The sequence below is a fragment of the Megalobrama amblycephala genome, linkage group LG12 (assembly GCF_018812025.1).
Source record: "Megalobrama amblycephala isolate DHTTF-2021 linkage group LG12, ASM1881202v1, whole genome shotgun sequence".
Classification (NCBI taxonomy): Eukaryota; Metazoa; Chordata; class Actinopteri; order Cypriniformes; family Xenocyprididae; genus Megalobrama; species Megalobrama amblycephala.
The window spans coordinates 22,917,414-22,938,432 of record NC_063055.1 but is presented as its reverse complement, the minus strand read 5'-3'; the positions used below and the strand labels follow the sequence as shown (position 1 = coordinate 22,938,432).

The window sequence follows — 21,019 nt, the reverse complement described above, 5'->3', positions numbered from 1 at the left end:
CGACGTTGTGAAATACACTGTTCAAAACAACACCCTTTTCCTCCCTTAAGCGATCAGTTTCTCACTGTTTTACAGGTTCCCCAAACATCAAACAAAATGTCAAACTAAACTTCTCAAGCAAACTGCGAGTGTGGTGCAAGCAGCATGTAGGCGTTTCATTACGAAAGACAACAACTTAATTCACACAATAGGTGAAATTATATATATCATTTATATAGATATAAAGGGGTTGGACAATGAAACTGAAACACTGTAGTGTTGGAGGTTTCACGCCTATATATGCACGGCCTTGTGGCCGATCTTCACTGATTTTACATTCCACCAGTAAGAGCAGAGTGTGAAAGCTGAATTAGCACAGCTGTACGTAAAATATTGCAATCATCACAACATAATGGGAGACGCATCTGAGTTCAAAAGAGGACAAATTGTCGCTACGTGTCTCTCCTCCATGATTTCAGTGTCACGTGACCCTTCAGAAATCATTCTAGGCTGATTTGGTGCTCAAGTAACATTTCTTATTATCAATGTTGAAAACAGTTGGTGCTGCCTAATATTTTTGTGTAACCTTTGATACATTTTTTCAGGATTCTTTGATAGAAAGTTCAAGAGAACAGTATTTATTTGAAATAGAAATCTTGTAACAATATACATTGAAGAAGAAACCCAAGTAATATCTAATGACCAGAATATCACACAGACTTGTAGGTGGGCTGTTTAGACTAAGCAAACCCCTAGCAACCATAATGCACTAAAAACCACTTAGAACACCTTAGCAACCACAAACAATGCCCTGGCAACTACCCGCTCACATTTTCTTCAGAAAAACTCTGAAAATCTAGTTTAATTTTCTGTTGATTTCCGTATAGGAATGTGATTCTTTGATTAAAGAAAACAGAACTGATCTTTGTGTTCTCAAGCTTATATTTCACACACTCACACATTTGCATGTGACAATAGCATGAGTTTCCAGTTCGTGATTAATTTATATTTATCAATCACACTGACCATCTTTGAAAGACCTTCTTTGAAAATCCAAACATGAACATGTACATGACATTTTTGCTTAACAGGCCAGAGCCATAAAGGCACCGTTCACCCAAAAATGAAAGTTCTGTCATCATTTACTCATCCTCGTGTCATTCCAAATCTTTCTTTCTACTACATAACACAAAAGAAGATTTTTGAAACATGTCTGTCTGTTTTTTGTCCATAAAATGACAATTGTATTCCATTGCATAGACAAAAACATTTTGTGTTCTACTGAAGAAAGTTATATAAGTTTTTAACGATATGAGGATGAGCAGAATCCTAAATCAGAGTTCAAAAGAGGGCAAATTGTTGGTGCGCTTCTCACTGGGTTGTTTGTGACCAGGACAGCAAGTCTTTGTGGGGTAATGTCGGAGCTCCACACAGTCAATGTTCATGGATGGGCTGCTATAGCCAAACCTTTGGTTGTTCATGCCAATACCAAATGTTGGTTTCATTGGTGCCAACATTGCAAATCTTGGGCTGTGGACAATGTGAAACATGTATTGTTCTCTGATGGGTCCAACTTCACTGTCTTTCCCAGACTGTGGGTGTTACGGTGTGGAGAAGCCACAAAGAGGATTAACTCCTGGACTATTGCTGCCTGGAGTGAAGCACAGGGGTTGATCAGTGATGGTTTGGGCAGCAATATCAAGGCATTCCCTAATGTGTACTGCCAAAGACTACAAAACCATTCTGGAGGACCATGCGCACTTAATGCTTCAAACATTGTACTCTGAAGTCGGGGCTGTGTATCAGCATGATAATGCACAAATATTCACAGCAAGTGATGGTTTGCGGAACATGAAAGTGAAATTGAACATTTCCCATGGAGGCCTGTACAGGCCTGAGCCACTTTGGGGTATTATGAGGAGCAAGTCAGAATACTTTTTCCTCCACTTAGTGACCTGGCCACTGTTCTGTGAAGGACTTGTATCGGATACTGTATTGCCTGCAAAAGCAGGCCCTACACCATTATATTAAATTATTTTATGGTCTAAGACCAGTTGTTTCAGTCAGTTTTATATAAACATACATACATTTACGTTGTTTTGCAGCCTTTCCTTGAAATGATGTTTGTGGTTTTAGTGATTTTCTATCTGCTCAGCTGCTGCGTATGTGGTGTAAGACCACAGTCCTTCTCACTCACAAGAGGAACATTAATTGTAGAAGTTTAAATGCTGTTGATCACAAGTTCAGATTACCCACTGATACATTATTTTAAGCCCTCTCTCTCTCACTCTCCCACCTTCTATTGTCATGGTGATGAAACTGTTCCTTGTCTACCTACTTACTCTCCTCCCTGACTGACAGGTCATTCAACCTGTCCATCAGGTTTCATTTCCTCCTGCAGGACTCAAACGGTCACACCTCAACAGCAGTTTCCCTCTTACCAATGATGAAATCCCAACAATAAATTTCACATGAAAAAAAGATTAAGCAAGTCTGGTATGTAAAAATGTTATGGCCCGGTTTCACAGACAGGGTTTAGGCTAAGCCAGGATTAGGTCTTGGTTTAATTAGGATATTAACATACACTAGAAAAAAACATTACTGGTGTGCATCTTGAGACAAAACATTGGCAGTGACATATGTTAAGATCTGTCAGTACAAGTTTCTTTCAGCTCAAACATGCACTTTAGTCCAGGACTTAAGCCTTGTCTGTGAAACCGGGGGCAAACGTATTAAATGTAATATGTGTATGTGTGTGTGATTTCATTTTTAATGAATTGAATCAGGTCCACCTTGGCAAGACTTAAAATGTTATGGCTTCATATATTATCATAAACATGAATATATATGCTTATATGTTGTGTATCAGTCATTCATGTATTATATTTATTTTATATATTATTTTTAGACAAGAAAAAAGGTGTAAATTAATTATTTAATTCAATTAAAAAGCATTTTTAAGTCAAGTCTCCTGCCTGAGGTGAAAATAACAAATGAGTTCGTATGTTGATTAAATCCACCTCATATTGATCCATTTCTCTTATCTAAATCCTCATTTTCAGTCAAATCAAACCATATCACTGCTTGTTTGTCCATGACAGTACGTTTAATATTTAGTTACAACTCACCATGACATGATTTCTGTTCAGTAAACTGAGTGTTTGTATGCGTTTGTGTGTTTTGAGGGTCTAGAAAGTTCAGCGCTTATCTAGCCTTGAACTGGAGTCTTCAACGGACCGCTGAACTCTTTGGATTGTTGACCCTGCCTGTGTATTTTAGATAACTGTACCTCTAAGTGACTCATGAACACAGATTTCAAAAGATCTCCAAAAATCCAGTCAGGAGATTTCTATCAAATAGCTGTAAATGAGTATTGTGTCTTCGTGTGTATATACAGGCACAGTTTCAAATGTATATTTCCTTATAAAAAGAGACTATTAAAGCTAAAGTGAAACCATACACTGCATAATGGAAACTGAATCTCAGCAGCTGTGGGTGGGTGGGTGGTGTGTGCTAATATGTTTTTGACAGCAGTAATAAAATGCGTTTAGACACAGGATTTCAGTACAGTAAAAATCATTTAATTCAATAAAATAGTATATAGCAGTAGACCAGTTGTACCTTTATCATCTTTATAAGACTACTTCACTGCGTTTCCAATACTGTTACAATGAGTTGCATCATACCTCTGCAGTACAACTCTTCCCATGACAACCACTGCCCCAGATATGGCGAAAGGAATTTAAATAACAGAATATTAAACAGTAAATATCTCACTTTAGAACCCGTACAAAAATACTTTACAGACGAAATACATGACAGGGTTTCCAGGTTACCAGAGTTAGGCTATACAGAGCACACGTTGGGATATTGCGCAATCCAGGCGCACAGTCCACTTTCATGTTTTTTTTTCTCGGTTGTAAACGCATTGAACGAGCGCTCGCTCGTTTTTCTATCAATCGCAGAAAACTTTTGTTGTAAATTCTGCACTCTTTAAAGTCACTGACAGTCATTAAGCACCGCTGGAGTCTCGTCAGCACTGGCCGGTGGCGGAGAGCAGGTTCCGCAGCGTCGCCAGCTCGCGCGACAGCTGCTCCACGCGCTTCTGTAACCGGTCGTTCTCGGCCGCGAGCTCGAGCACTTTGTGCTGCGTCTCCAGGTTGCGCATTTTGGCTTTGTCTCTGCTTTTGCGGACGGCGAGATTGTTCCTCTCGCGCCTTTGTCTGTACTCGTCGCTGTCCTTTTCCAGCCTCTTCTTGCCTTTGCCGCCAGAGGCCATTTTGCCGCCTGACTGAGGTGATCTTCCCTTACCTGGCGGCGCAGGTGTACCTGGCGGGCTCGAGCAGGAGGAGGACGCGGTAGAAATGTTTCCCAGGCTGCCGCTCGGAGCGTACTGCAGGTACGAGCGCATGTCAAAGTTCCCGGAACCATCCATTGGCGGCTCTTCGTGTCGCCAGTTACTTTTGGCAAAACTGCCCAGAAAGTCTGGGCTGAACACGGCGTCTATGCGCGTCTCCTGTAGCTCCGGATACGCCAGCTGGTTATTCGGGTCCCGCTCGGTCAGCGAGATATAGTTCTTGTAGTTCTGTAGCGCTGCTGCTCGCTTGCTCTTGTTTTCCTCGGAGAGAAAGTCGCTGTAGATTCCCAGTGCGCGGTGCCGGGCTTCGTCTTGGCTGGCCAGATGCTGGTACTGGGACGAAGAGTCCAAATAGATGCTGAAGTCTATGGCTTTCTCGTGCTCAGAAATATCATGAAGCTTCGTCATGGAGCCGTTAGTAGGCTGTTTGCATATGCCGTCGCTGACCGGACTGCTGCTGGCGTTAGTGCTGTGGAAAGCGAGGTAGTCCCCCTCGTAAAAACCGGCCACTTCCATGGATCTTAACACCCGCCGGATTGCGGCAGGAAGGAGATCAGGGTTTCGCCGCCCCTGATAACTTCGCAAGTGTTCACCTACGGCAGCGCAGAATTCAAGCGAAGATTCGAGTGTCTTCCGAAAGCAGAAATAACTAGATGACTTTTGTCTAGTTAAGTGGGTGATAGGTTGCCTGCCCAGCGATCGCTGGAGAGCTCGAGTCAGTTCCCATGCCTCGGATTGGGGTGTATATAGGGGTGTGAGAGGGGGCGGCGATTCTCTGTTGGGTATGTGACGCGTTTTTCTGGTTTGACCGCAGACGCAGTCAGAACTCAAAACTAGGGGTCTGTGAGCACACGAGTGAATAGGCTAACAATAGAAAATAAACACGGCATAAACAGATACGAATGTGCTGAGCTTTAGGCTTTTTTTAAGGAACAAGTTTAATCTTCTACCAGCGGATCAATTTTGATCTAGTTTAGAATCAGAATGAGATTTCTTGCCAAGCTCGATGAAGCTTACAGTACACAGAAAATGCTAAGATTTATTAATTAATAATAATAATAATAGGCTAATAATTATATATTAGTATTATATTATTATATAATAATAATTATATAATATGAAGACTTCAGATGCAAAAGCCTCTAAGTGCCATCTGAAATTTTCTTCTAAAATGTGCATTTTTATCAAGCTTGTATGTTTATGTTCTGTTATTTCACTTTAATGGCAATGACCTATTAATTGCCATTAAAGTGAAATTACTGAACCTAAACATACAAGCTTGATAAAAATGCTCATTTTAGAAGAAAAGTTCATCTAAAGTCTTCATATATATAAACCACTTGTAAATACGTGTGTAATAGGGTCTGATTAATGCTTAAACTTTTAAATAAGGAACAATGTACATTATCTTTTTATTATTTTGTTTAAAGTGCATTTATTTTTATATTTGCATTTATTGCATTTATTCTGTCTGTATGTTCTAGAACTCTACAGACAGAACACTTAAGTAAACTAATAAAATAAATAGAGTAAAGCTATGTATGAAACAGGTTTCGCAGGAGCAGTCAGTTAGACTTGCATGGGGACCGGTCATTGTTCAGCAATATTTAAAACTTGACCAAGTTAAAATAATGTCTTCTAGAACAGCATTTCTCAAAGCCAGTCTTCGAGACCCACTTCCTAAAATGTTTTAGATGTTTCCCAGTTCAAGAAGCTGACGAGTTGAATCAGGTGTTTCAATTAGTGAGACATCTAAAACATTCATGGGGTTGGAGTTGAGAAACAGTTCTAGAGAACCGTGTAGCGTCCTATTGATTTTTTTTATGTTACTACATAAAAACATTAAAAACATTTTTTAAATTATCAAAGCTAATTCATTAAGTGACATTCTTAGGGTTGAAGATAGTCCCTGACATAACACAACAAAAATACATTTCTGTAGGGCTGTGCAGTGATACTGTGAACAAAACTGTTGCTATATCACAACACTTCTTGAACGCTCTCTTGACCAATCAGGACCAGAAGTATTCGTTTTCTAACTTCATTTAAAGGTCTGTGGTTTTCTATCGACTTCACTAGGCCTGTCATCCTGCAATATCATCACTCACACATTAAAGTTTATTAATCAGGTTTATTCACATTGATTCATATCATATCATCACTGTCTAACCCTCAGTTCTCTCAGCAGTAATTTTAATCTCAATTTGATAATCATAGACAGTCATAGTCAGAGGCAGCAGGCGTTGGCTGCTGCAATAAACTCGTTTATGTTTCTTCAGTGATGTGGTTACTCTGCCATCTGGTGGTAGGTAAAGGATTCACTACAAGAGCTGGATATATTAATTTCATCACTGTCCTCTAGAAGCAGACAGCTTTCTCAATATTCCCTTATTCTGTGTCTGAACATTCCCCTGGATCCCATATCATAGTGCAACATGTTGCAAGAACTGACTCATTAAGCTGCAGCACTTTGTATTACATTTCATTCCCAACAGTGTATTTATTAGCTATTTTATTGTCATTTAATATATTATTTATTTATTGTCATTATATCATATTTTATTTTACACATTCCATTACTTTTTATAAGGCATCAGCGATGCAAATCCTACATCAAAACATATTTCTGTATTGTCAGAGGTCTTGACTTTCTTGAAATTTAAAGTCATACATGAATGCCATGCCATAACTGAAACAATCTACTGAACTGGGGTTCATTTCATTGTACTAAATACTCTTTTTAATTGTAAACTAATATCCATGTCCCTGCCATTTCCTTTTGTGTTCCAGTCCCACAGAAGAAAAAGATGTCATTCGTGTTAGGAACAACAACAAAAGTGTGACTAAATAATGACAGAACTTATTATTTGGAAGAAATATTTTCATTTTGGAAGTCCAAATTGCTTTTTTGTCTGAAGACAGCGTATTTCGCTTCTACTCCTTTGATTCATTACAGACAGTACTTAAAAAAACGTAATTTTCTTTTTATTAAAATAATGAAAATGAATATTTAGATAATGCACTAAAACTACACGGATCCATACCAACCACAAATGTACATTAAAATTAATCACCGTCAGTATAGCCTCTTTTCTGATTGGTTGCATCCGGGTGGGGTCAGGACATTCTTGCTTTCTAATTGGCGGTCACGTTTGTTATGAGAACGTAGTCTAATTTCTGACTGGCTCAATGCTGCAGCGGGACGAATGCAATTGGTGGAGGGAGGAAACGCGGAACAGGGCGCACAGAGGCGTGGAGTTGAGGATGCGGAATTAACGCATCCGCTGCGCCCGAACCGGACTGAATATGGCGAGCACCGAGAGCAAAAGTGGGTCTTCGGAAAACTTTCACACACCCGAGCCAAGGGGATCGGATCAGCAGGGCGCGAGATGGGGTCCACAGCATGCAGGTGCTCGAGAGCTCGCGGAGTTATACTCGCCAGGTGAGAATTTAAACCGGGTTTTACATTTCCCGTCGGCGCCGGTATCCGCCTGCCTCTGCCTCTCACACCGGGGATTGAACGGACTGCCAGCCACGAGTTTGTCCTAGGCAGCACGGCTGTAGCTGTAGCATTCGCCTCGGAGTCTACAGTAGTCGGGTTCGAAAGTGCGCGTAGCAGAGCGCGTGCATGTTCAGTCTGGGGTCTCTAAACATATAGTGTAGCATATATAGCGATGGATTAATGAGTGGTGTTTATGTGGCAGGGAGTTTGAATGAGCGCAACGCCCAAACGGTGATGTCAGTCATATGAGTCTGTGCTAAATTTGACCAAAATAGGTTATTAATCATGTCTGGTGTGCTGATCTATCTCTTATGGTCCCAAGGGATGTGATTCTGTGCCAGAAATAGTTGTGGTACTGACAGGAGATCTCTTTGATTTCATGCTTACACAGATTAAAAACACGTAGTCACTACATTTTTGCTAGTTAAAAAAGTTGTACACATGAACGGTACTTGAGAAATAACATTAACGCGTACAAACTAGAAAAAGCTGGGTTTTTTTCCCTACAGGGAGCGGGTCGCCCCTTCATGGGTGCCGCTAATATTGACATCACATGACTAGTAGTTGCCATGCAACGGGCCGCTTTAATATCTAAAACAATACTGTTTTTCATTTAGCACATGCAGACAGTGTTTACTTGTTTACAAAGCATAAACATAAAAGCTAATGTGAATAAAACGAGTTAAGCTAATATAATGTCAAACACAACATAACAACAGAGACTATTTTAAAGGTGCAGGCAAAAAAGGCCCATAGATTCATTCAGAGCAGGTGTGAAAGCGAGGCTGTGAGGGATAGACTTCAGTGACATCCTACATAACTTATACTTTTCCACAGCTCTTGTTGTCTGGAGTTTTTTTGTCTACTGAAATTTCTTACAAAGATGTTTTTGCAGTGTTTTGTCAGCAGAAAAATCCAAAAACACATTAAATAATAGTACAACCCACTAAAAAGATGTATCTCTTTCCCTCACAGCTTTGTTTTTATTCCCATTAAAGTGCCCCTGAAATCAAAATTTAAGTGTTTTAGCTTTTAGTATGAATATGTTAGCCTTACGGTTATGAATAAGCTGGTGCGTTTCAAAACAATAACAAAATTTGCATTTAGGAGTTATAAACCTTCAAAACGTACAGTCTCTCACTTCTGCTAAAATGGATCACGGATTTTCATGACATCACATCGCACTTCAGTTTCTCGTCAAATCTTTGGTCCAATCAAATGCTCTCTAGAATCTTAAAGGTCCCGTTCTTCGTGATCCCATGTTTCAAACTTTAGTTAGTGTGTAATGTTGCTGTTAGAGTATAAATAAAATCTGTAAAATTTTAAAGCTCAAAGTTCAATGCCAAGCGAGATATTTTATTTAACAGAAGTCGCCTACATCGAACGGCCAGTTTGGACTACATCCCTCTACTTCTTTCTTTAATGACGTCACTAAAACAGTTTTTTGACTAACCTCCGCCCACAGGAATACACAAAAAAAGGGGGCGTGGTCTTGTTGCGCTCCCACGGAGAAGAGCAAGAGTTGCGTTTGGGTTTGTAGAGTGTGTTTGTCGCCATGTCGTCGAAACGCTGTTATTTTCATCCCGCAGTCCAATCACCTTTGTTTGGCCTTCCCAGGGACGCTGTACTTAGAGATCAATGGTCACAATTTATGTTTAACTCGGTTCCCGAAAATTATAATTGTGGTATCCTTACTGCAATAGTTAATGTTGGACTGCAGTGCACATAATGGACACAAGAGGGGACTATGTTTATGTATATGGCTGTTTTCCGTATGAGGTACTCTTCTGAGTGAGTGCTAACGTTGTACATTTTCTGTCGCTGCTTGTGTAGATTAAAGAGTTCAGTCTCTCGGGAATTATTGTCTTTTGTGTTCATTCGGCACGACACCACAATAATCCACATGTAAAACTATGTGCAGCACACGTTATGGTAAGAGGCGTGACCTCTCCGGGCAAGGTGCGCTCTCTATGGCTCTGGGTTCGCTAAGCTGCTGTCGAATCACAACACAGGAACCGCTGGCACAATCAGAACTCGTTAGGTATTTCTGAAGGAGGGACTTCATAGAACAAGGAAGTCATCAGCCCGTTTTTATGACAGCGGTATACAGATAAGTAAATTATGTGAAAAATACTGTGTTTTTTTTACATGCGAAACATGAACACATGTTATATTGCACACTATAAACACAATCAAAGCTTCAAAAAACCACGAAAAACGGGACCTTTAAGTCCCACCCCCTCCTAGACTCTCACAGACACCTCGGCTGAAATCGGTCATTTGTTCACACATTTACTAGTTTCTACATGGTGAATGGCACATAGTGCACTATATAGAGAATATGGAACGATTCAGACAGTGTAAATATGCTTTCCTTTGACGCGAATGAAGTACGTTTTCGCTTTATGGCCCCGGTATACTTCAAACTAAGTTCTTTTTCGTTCTTCGTTTAGGGGTAAAACGAAGTTCGAAATGCGTGAGCAGCGATATACTGTAAACAAAAGTCTGACGCTGCCTACACTGCTGAGAGCGAAGGTTAGATGAATATGTAAATATGTGCCATGCAATTTCTTCTCAGTAACAAAATAAACACAACAAAAATGAGAAAACAGCAAGCCTTTTTATAGAAAGCATAAGAAAAGCGTCTGATCATAACAGCATGGGAATGTTAGCACGAGCTCTGAATTAGCACTCCAGTCACGTCACGTCTTCATATAGCACTTTATTCAATAGATTGCTTAAAATCAAGCAGCTTTACAGTATCAAACATGAAAAACAGTGTTACGCTGCATTCACACAGGGCGCCGGCGTTAATGCTTCTCATTTACTTTGAATGGGTGACGTCATGCGTTGCCGAACTGAATTGTGGGTTCTGTCGCGTCGCTTCACTCGCGTTGCAAGCAGCAGAAGTTGAAGATTTCTCAACTTTTCAAGCGCCAACGCAGGCGTCATCCAATCAGATGGCCCTATGCAAATTCCCTAGAGCAGTCGTTAGCCAATTGCATTCGTGCAACACCGGAAAGTAATGTGATTGGCTGTAATCACTATAACGGTCGCGTCAACACAAGCTTCAGACACGCCCTCTGTCACGCTGATGCCCCGTGTGAATGCAGCGTTAGTGCCTGTTTTTTACAAGCACAACTTTATTTTATACTATAAAGCGGCTATCCAGTGTGTTCATGTTTTCACCCGCGGAGATCTTACCTCAATGAACTCAAACACACAAAATGAGTCAAAGAAGTGCCCCACGCGTGTGAAGGCGGAGCCTCAGCGCACACCTCCTGTTACGTTACTGTCACTGACCAATGGTAGTACGAAGGTGTTTTGCAGCTGGAGTGAACTTTTCCTGAAAGTTCGCTTTGGCAAGCCATTTCGAACTTCCAAAAAGAACACAAAACGAACTTCGTTTTGGCCCGATTTAGTTCGAAATGACATCGCATCAGTTCGTTCTTTGATTTCGTTTGAAGTATACCGGGCCCTTTAGGGATCATATGCGCGTCACGAGTTCGCACAGACCACAAAAGGTATCGGACCCATTTGAATTCTGCACAGAATGCTGTATATAAGCGATATAAAGGACATTATGAGGAGAAACGGTTAGAGATTAGAAGGAAACAGAGGTTTTACAGAGTCTAACGGCTCTGGCGAGCTGTAATATAAATGAATTGGCTATTTTAAAAAAAGGGGGCGGGGCTGTTCGAAATATCGCCCTGTCTTCCTGTTTCAGTTGAAATTACGTCAACACATTGAATAATGCTGCGCGTTCCAACACTCTTCAGTGGGCCTTTAAAAATCAAAGATGGCGCTGCTGTGAATAAGGTCTACAGTCAACAGTATAGCTATAAAGCACAGCTCACACAGAAGTCACCTTTAAACCAAGTTGCTTTCTATCTGTAAATACTGCATTCTCATGATCAGCTTGAACCCTTTGCGAAATCTGCATGGGGAAATATTTCACCCCCACGCAACATTTCCTATCACAGGGATTCCTTTTGAAATGGCTGCATTTCACACGCAAATATCACAGCAACGATAAATGTAACCGCGCCATACATGACAGCATAGTTAGAACACAAAAATTAACAAAAAAGATTAACAAACATCTTTGATGTGAAGCAACAGCAGTTGGTAAACAAGCTTCATGCATTCAATTTCAAGCTAAAAAGTATCAGTACAAAGTCCAAAACCATTGGTACTATTGAATATCGAATAAGAGGCATCTCAGTGTAAACAGAAACTTATTGGGTGCACCTTTAAGGTCAGTTTTGGGTTGACTCTTTGTTTTTATATCAATAGGAAAAAAGTAATTCATAGAATTAGCACAACAGAGTCTCTCAAAACCAGCAAGGCCACAATAGTTGATTAGTTTGTGTGCAGTAAATCCTAACGTACCGCAGAAGGAGGATCTCCATCAGTACCAGCAGGGAACAGTGGACATTGTGTGGAGGATAAATGCTGCATATAAACACAAAAACAGAACAGGAGCGGAAACAAAACAGCACAGTAAGCACTAAGCCGACCAGTGTGAGGGTGTGGTAGGTGTGACAGGTGTGAGTATGCTGAAGTTGGTGTGGGCGGGGTGCTGCGGTTCAATGTTAAATCGAGCCGGACCGATGGGGGTTTCTGGGTAGCATGAGATTCAGTGCCTCTCTTAACTTCACATCAGTGTCCTCTGATTGCATTGTCCTGTTTACAGTCACTTTGGTGATTCAAGGAGTGTTGAGGCTCTTTGTTTCGGTATCAGATTAACTCAGAGTGAATCAGTCACCTTGGAAAAAACAGCAGTATTTCTAGAATCCGGCAGCTGTGGTGTCTGTGGTGTGAATCATGTTCTTTGGTCACATATTTTCTGCAAAGTCGTTCTGCACTGAATTCAGGGCAAAGGTGAATTTGCCCTCGGCACACAATTGTAGCTGTGCAAAGAAACAATGCGACTTTGTAAGCTGTTTGTGCTGTATGGCTGATTGATTTACCTTTTTTTTTTTTTTTTAAGTACAGCAAACAAGTCGGTACTTCAGTAAAGTTACTTTACTGAGACACTGTATATATAATTATTTCAATTATATTCAAATAATATATTATTTGAAAAAAAAATATATAGTTTTTATTAAAGATGTTTTCATCCGATATTTGTTACAAAAGTGCATGTCATTGTGTTACAATATTATATATGAAATGAACCAGTTCATCATAAGGACACAGTATTATTTCTCCTATATTGGTTGGTGGATTAATGCACAAAATGGCAATGTGTGTCTCCACATTCTGTAGAAAAAAATCTTCGGATGAATTGTACTCATCACATCAGCGAGATCAGCTTATTGTTCTTACAGTCTGTTAAATAATACATTATGTTGCAGTTCCTATTAAAGTTTTATTTACTCACTAAAGCCAATTTTACTTTGCTGTTATTTTTGGACCCTGCTGACTAAAGACTGCTATTTAAAAGGTTTCGACTCTGTCTCTTCACAGGAAAAAGATGTCAGGAATGGATCAGTGTGCTTCTTTGCTTTACCCTCATGGCCTTCAACTTTTGTTACCTGGTAACATACTTCCACCTGGGACACACCTGGTACATCCTCCTGGGCATCGGTTGGTACAACAAACAAACCCACACAAACACATCAGTGTTTAATAAAGTAGTGGTAGACACAACAAAGAAGTTGCAAAGTAAACTTGGAAATTCTCAGTATTCAAGAATGCTAGTAGCTGCCAGATATTTTTCTCTTTGTGTCTAATATAACTAGCAACTACCAAAAAACAGCTTTTTAGGGGAACTGAAAGCCATTTTGGTTAATAATATAGGATTTAGAGATTGATTTTATGTTCAAATTCTGCTCTATGTGTGTGTGTGTGAAGTGGCAGGGATCCTCACAGCAGACTTTGCCTCTGGTCTGGTCCATTGGGGTGCTGACACATGGGGTTCAGTGGATCTGCCCATCGTTGGCAAGGTACAGGAGTGAAACACCCTTTTTTCCTGTTATTAAGTGTAATAATTATAATAAAATACTTTGCGAACAATTAGGCATTGAACCACTTGATCATAAGTAGATTTTTAGGACATTTAATATTTTTGTTTTTACTTTAAACATCTTTTAAGCCCAATTCACACCGCACTGACAGGCACCGTCCAATGATGACAGCCACCAGATTACAGTATGTCACTTCTCAGACATTCACCTTAGTTTTAATTGTAGGAGAAAATTAGTTAATTTTAGTCTTGTTTTTTGCGCTATTTTCAACTTCCGGGTTTAGAAGAAGCCGCCTCACCGAATTAAACAGGGGCTAAAACAGGGGTTTTCATTACCCTTTAAGGAAAATATGAATCTCAGGAAAAGATTCTCAAATACTAAATTGTACTAGCATAATTACTTCACCTAAAAAATGAACTTTTCCTGTGTTTTTTCACTCCCAGGCCTTCATTCGTCCATTTCGAGAGCACCACATTGATCCAACAGCTATAACACGCCATGATTTCATTGAGACAAATGGTGATAACTGTATGTTGACTATCATCCCTCTCGCTAACATGGCCGCAAACTTCTTGATGCTCTCACCAGGTAAGACATCAGACATATTATCTGTCCAACACAGAGACAAATGAAGAACCACATTAATTTCTGACTCAGTGTCTCCTATTGTGCTGTTCTCTCTTCAGGGGAGATCTATCGAAACTACCCATGGTACTGTTACGTCTTTGCTTTAGCCATTTTTGTTACACTGACCAATCAGATTCACAAATGGTCGCACACATATTTTGGGCTCCCACGCTGGGTGACGCTTCTTCAGGACTGTTACATCATTTTACCAAGGAAACACCACAGAGTTCACCACGTTTCACCTCATGAAACCTACTTCTGCATTACCACAGGTACACTCGCCCACAATACACACATTTGGAAAGTTTAAAAGAACAGCATTGATTTGAAATAGAAATGTTTTGTAATGTGTATTAATAATAATAAAAAAAGTAATTCAAAATGCAATGCATACATACAATAACAAAAGCATGTGGTGCAACTAATATGCAGGAAAAAAGACCTGTGTGAGTGTGATGCTACCCCAAAACCTAAAGATATTTATCAATAAATAATCTATGATTTTTGTTAAAAAATACTTTATACGAGCTAGACAGACGCACGACTTAATGCTCCTACCAAGACTCTTAAAGATATTCAGCTGACTAAGTAGTCTCCGAGTTTAACCATGGTCACAAAGAGTACTGCTTTGTCATGGCAAATTAAAGAACCACAAAGAATAATAAAACTGAGGAAACTCCCGACGGTAACGAAGCTAGCGCTAAGCTAGGAGTGCTGTTAGCCTGAACAACAAAGAGGATAATGAGGTAATAAAGGCTCTTGCTGACATGAAAATCTTTTTCTCTACCAAATTCGAAGGTGTCCTGGATGCTATTCAAGAGGTAAAAAATGACATTTCCTAATATGGTGGCTAAATATCAGAAGTGGAGCACCGAATTAGCGTGAAACTGAAGATAATGTTGAAAGTTTACAAAACTGTGAATTTGGTATTTTATTTATATAGCACCATTTAATACAATGTTGGTTGTCCAAAGTGCTTCACAGTCCCCAAAAAAAGAGAAAAAAACCCCAGATAAAACAGTATAAACAAACATATAACCTTAGAGAAAACATACACACAAACATCACTCTCCATCATTAGAACACGGGAGTGACAACCGCATTCTACAACCGTATTAACTCCCGAAAAATACAGGTAGTGACAACCGCATTTTACAGAAATTCTATGCAGTGTGTACGGAACCGAACTGAACAACTAGTTGTTAATGACGTTTACGAGCACCGGCAACGTGTGTCTCTCGTGTATGCGCGGCGAATCACAGGGAAAGCACAAGCCTATCCAAATGCTTTATGCTGAAAATCGCGATTCATGTCTGCTCACTTTAATAACTCCATAAACCCGTTTGCTTTATGAGATGAGCTTAAACAACAAGCTTATAATGAGTGACCATGGCAACACATAATGAGTGCCGCGCACTGTGTGAAACTGGCTATACAAGCATAAACAAAACACGATGCCTCCATCGACTGTGTTAGTGTGTTTAGTTAAATTGCTGAAAATAACGAGTGTTTTGTCACTTTAATATTACTTTGGTCACGATAACGGATACCAAACACGAGAGACGCCAGAACGTCACTATGGTTTCCAAGCTGTCAATCATCACAATTTCGAGAGTGAGTCCTGTTCCGTACACACATGTAACGATAATTTAGGGGATTCACTCCCGCATTTAAATGCGGTTGTCACTCCTGAATCTTATAGTGTGTACGTGGCCTTAGAGAATCGCACCATCGCTGCAATCTCTGTTTAGTCAACCTGCCTGAAAAAGTGAAGGGGAAAAATGCTGCAAATATACTTTTTACATTTAAAAGTGTATTTAAAAACTTAATGAATAAAACTTAAAAAAGAATGATTAAGATGTTTATACTCACTCAAGATGTTATGAAACATGTGAAATGTTATTTTTTTACATTTAAACTTTTATGTAAGAACGTTTTCATGTTTTAAACTAGATTGTTTAAAGATTTTTAATTTTATTTAACGTCGACACTAAATTATATACAAATTATACAGTTACATGTCATTGACCTGAATGTGTTTGTATGCGCAGGCTGGTTGAACTATCCTCTAGAGAAACTGGGATTCTGGAGAAACCTGGAAGATCTGATCCAGAGCCTGACAGGAGAGAAACCCAGATCAGATGACCTCAGATGGGCCCAGAAAACCAAGTAATCTTCCTCTGCCATCGACCCACTTCCCCTACCTCAGACCTGCTTATAGGAGAACAGTCTTTTTTTTTTTCTCCATCTACTTGTCCTCCCTCAGACAGAACAAGAGGAATGGCAAGATATCAAAGCCCAAATAAGAAAGCCATCAATTCTTAGCAAAAGTTGAGAGAAATGGGGTTGACAAAGCAATTGAAAGCAATATCCCACCCTGCTCACTCTAAAGACCCAAACATCCAAATCCTTGTTGAAAACTTGAGACTTTTGTGAAATGTTTAAAACTCTTCAAAGTGCAAAAAAACACAAAGCGAATTTAAATTGTCAATACTTGAACAAGTGGGCTAGTTTTTGGACACCTTCTCATCTTTCAGCTGCTCAAATTTTTTTTGCTGAATAGCTTGGACTGGCCTCTGCACTTTTGGGTTTGGCTTTTGGGACTGATATCTCTTGCTCTCACCCTTTATTTGTTTGGGGTTAAAGTGCAGTAAACTCTAGGCATTTTGGCTCATTCACCACAGAGGGCTGAAAACCTGTGTCTTCATCTGTTGCTTGAGTCTGAACGGACGGAGCAGCATCATATGCAGTCTTACTTCAGTACGCCTTAAAAGATGAATCGCAAGAAACTTGATTTGCTTGGCCTCATCCTTACATTCATCTTTTCACTATTAACACTTTCTTTTGAAGCACATTTGCAAATTTAGAGGTGCTGAAAGCAGTCAGCTCTTGGCCAAGAGGTGTATATAAGAAGTATTTCCACGTAGGTCAATATTTAGGTTAATAATGTCTCTGTGTGAATAAGCAATGTCTTCGCAAATATCAAAACTCATGAGACACTCAGAATAGGCCTCATATGTTTCTATTTTTATTTTGCAATAACTTAATCATAGGGTAGATTGGTGTGAGCTTGACCAGCTGACTGACATAAACTTAAACTTACACTCCATTGCTTGGGTTTTAGGTCTGTATACATTGTTACTTAACAGTTTAATGTTCAACTTAACACTAGCATGTTAAATGACACAACTCGTAGTTCTTATTTAATAATAATTTGAAATGTTAAAGGTGGTTACAGCATGATGAAAATGACAGAATCAACATCTAGCTGTCTAGTGACTTACAACTACTACTAACTGCTTATTTAAGGAGCGTTATATACATTTTCTATTATAAAGCTGCAATGACAATGGACTAGAAAAAGATTTATTTACTTTACTTTATATTAAAATACAGTAGTCATATTTTTAATTATTAGAAATATTAAAGTTAATCTTTCACTAATAGAAAAAAAACTATGCTTTGCTTTGAAAAATGAGTGTTGCTATTTAAGCCATGTAGTTTAGACAGCGTTTATCATGTCGTCTTATAAGAGTGAGGAAACTGAAGAAGTCATGAACAATTTAACATTTTATATCACATACAACATAATTGTGATCATTTTTTGTTGTGCCAATTAGTTTAATCATTTTTTAACACATTAACTGTTACACCCTGTTTGCACAAATGATTATCAGTGAAAATATTTCTGATCTTCAGCCCTTCAAAACTTAAAAGGTCAACCTAAATGAGTTATAGATTAGAAGTTTAATGCTTGTGTGCATTTTCATGCCAAAACCTTGTTACTGTCAGCAGGAATGTGGCAGTTGTTGTGTTTAATAGGTCAGTGTGGTGATAGTACATGTTTAAGATAGGTCAATGCTATAGAAGGTCAGAGAAGATGTTTTAAAGAACAAATTCATTTGTCCAATATGTAAAACTGTTACAATGGAGTCAGCCAGAACTGTAAAAAAAACATATATAAGGTGTTTTGAGCTGATTCATAACGTGTCATGTGTTGTGTTACGTCTTATTTTCCTCCTTTTTATGAATTCAGGAAGATTTGTTAGTGGAATATTGTAGTATTTTTGAAAGTCAACTAATATCTTATATATTTCTATGCTGATACGAGATGCCAAACTTATTTTTGCTCAGCTAATAGATCTGTTGTGGTGTGTTCAGTCGGTGTTTATTTGAAGAGGACACTCCAGTGGTGATTTATGCTGTACAGGGAAGCTTAAACCAATTATTTTGATTTTGTAAAATGTTACATTTGTCATTGGAGTTCACTTAATTTTGTATTTTTGGTTTCCAATGAGTTTTTATTATGACATATTTTCTCCTACATTCTACATTGTGGAGTATCATAACATATCTCAACTTTTTTTTTGGAAATATACTGATCATGAAGGATTTCACCAGCTGTAACATTTCTGAGCTTATTTCCTATTGATTTCAAATGGTGGGAGAGGTGAGGTGGAGCAGCCTGTGATTGTGATGTGTTGATGCAGTGAAGACTTCTGTGCTTGTATAAACCCACAGAAATGTAGGAATTTGCTTAAGAAATGTTACTAGATTGGTGTGCAATGTGTAAAGGAGATTGCTATTGTGGTAATATGGTGATTGTATTATTGAACATGCAAAATTAGAGTGTTAAAGACCATTACTCTTTTGAGGCTCCTTGCTTTCCATGCACAGTGCAACAGTATGTAGCTGTGAGTAGACTGAACTAATCACATGTACTTGCTCAAAAATATCATATTGTCCTTCGGAAAACAAAGCAAAGCCGATCCCTTATTCACTGAGGTCATTTGATTGATGACCTTTGGCATTCACACTTGTTACTGAATGTTTGTTCTTACTGATTTATTGGGAGAAGCCTTTTAAAACGCTATCTCGAGTGATTTTGCAATTCACCTCAATGTCTCACATTTAGTAAGTTTGTTAGGAACGGCTACTTGTTGAAAACTAAAAAAAATAACGCCTTAATGCCTTTTTTTTTTTTTTTTTTTTTTTTTTTTTTTTACTTTTATGTCATTTAAGTTCATATTTATAATGAAATTAATAAAGAACTGGAAAGACCTGTGGCCTGATTTGTGTTTTTTATTCTGCTTATCTTGGGTCATTGAATACATTTATTTTTGAGTGCAGCACATCTCATACACAGGGCTGTTGGCAGGGAGTTAAGGGGTTTAACAAACATTATAACTCAAGGACATTTTCACTCAACTTTGACTTGCCCCTCAATGCTAAATAACATTTGCATTCAACAACCCAAACACATTTTGGGTAATAATCATCCAAAACCATTTATTTGGAAAACTGAATGCATGACACATTCCTTTTTGTTCTTTTTCTTTTACCTTTCCCCTTCATTCCAAAGTTCATTCACTCATTTCTCTCTCTCTCTCTCTCTCTCTCTCTCTCTCTCTCTCTCATATACACGTTACAATGCTTGTTATGACATAAATAAATAAATAGAGGTGGTTAACACCAGAACAGATTGCAACACTTCATAATGATACATGAAACATTGTTATCAGATTACTTATAATGATTTATATACATAAATAATACATTTATATTTAGATCATGGATTGCGGAAGCTGGGGTGCCTTTTGAGGTCTAGTACAAATGACATACAAAAATAAAGTATGCAAGATTAATCATTAAAAGGTCACAATCTCAATTCAAACACACATGATCTTATTTCTAAATGACAATGATTCCACTATGTCACCGGAATATTTAAACCTGCTTTTGCTGGATTCTGAATTTTGTTCTTATTTTAAAGGCAATTCTCATCCAGTGTGCAGGTTCTGCAAACCACTTGAGGTATGCTCCTCTAGCATCCCCCATTTTTTGCCGTGCATGATTTAGATTATAGAAATAATTTTATTGTGCGGAATCACTCCCTTCAAAGTATCACAAAGTTGTTGTTTTTTGTGTGTGTTCAATAACAGAAGTTGTAGTTCTATTTCATAACTTAAAAATTAAAGATTTTGACAATATTGATAAATAGATAAAGAAAATTAACTTCCTAAAAAAATGTATTAATAATTTAAACATTACAGTTTTTTCGTCTCTTGCTCACCAAGGCCTGGTGCCTTTATTTAATGTGTTAAGAGTACACTATATTTCCAAAGGTGCGTTCCATTTGACCGTAAGTGGACTGCGAAGTGGACTTCACAGGGTATTTCGCCATCTTAAGTGAGATTCCATTCTGAAGGGAGCGAACATGTTCAGTTCGAAGGGCACTGCGAACGGCATTGGGAATAAGGGAACATCGATACATCACTTCACAGGAAGTAGAAAGGTAAAATTACCCAACTGTCACTGCGCACCGGGGTCACCAGTCAGAAGTACGATGGAACAGAGCCGTTGAAAGAGTTTTTAAACGGCACTCCGGTGGAGGAATTTACGCATGCATTTTGAGTATTCATACATTTTGTTATTCTTATACGAACGAAAGTATAAATGGTTATGGCGATGAGTGTTACATTTGCATATTTTATTGTATGAATAGGCATGACAAAGTAAAAGCAGCTGAGGCTCTGCCATTTTTTATTTTACTTTATTTACCTCAGAGGTGTTTACTATGTG

The 21,019-nt window shown here is 38.7% G+C and overlaps 2 protein-coding genes and 1 long non-coding RNA gene across 4 annotated transcripts in view; 1 reads left to right on the top strand and 2 right to left on the bottom strand.

Annotated features, from left to right (window-relative positions):
- Positions 1–21,019, bottom strand: part of LOC125279731 — a 75,184-nt gene that overhangs the window by 11,339 nt on the left and 42,826 nt on the right. Inside the window, exon 4 of one of the 2 annotated variants that reach the window (XR_007187440.1) lies at positions 13,692–13,815. The exons of the other annotated variant lie outside the window; for it this stretch is intronic. This is a non-coding gene — a long non-coding RNA (uncharacterized LOC125279731). Of the gene's footprint in view, positions 1–13,691; positions 13,816–21,019 lie in introns of those variants that run through there. 2 annotated transcript variants of the gene reach the window in all.
- On the bottom strand, positions 3,539–5,070 carry cebpb (CCAAT enhancer binding protein beta). Its single transcript, XM_048209711.1, has one exon. It carries the CDS (start codon positions 4,850–4,852, stop codon positions 4,013–4,015), a length of 840 nt encoding a protein of 279 aa, XP_048065668.1. The 5' UTR covers positions 4,853–5,070; the 3' UTR covers positions 3,539–4,012.
- peds1 (plasmanylethanolamine desaturase 1) lies at positions 7,531–18,416 on the top strand. The gene is made up of 6 exons (XM_048209712.1): positions 7,531–7,778; positions 13,311–13,430; positions 13,698–13,789; positions 14,254–14,398; positions 14,497–14,709; positions 16,489–18,416. Exons 1-6 carry the CDS (start codon positions 7,643–7,645, stop codon positions 16,608–16,610), a joined length of 828 nt encoding a protein of 275 aa, XP_048065669.1. The 5' UTR covers positions 7,531–7,642; the 3' UTR covers positions 16,611–18,416.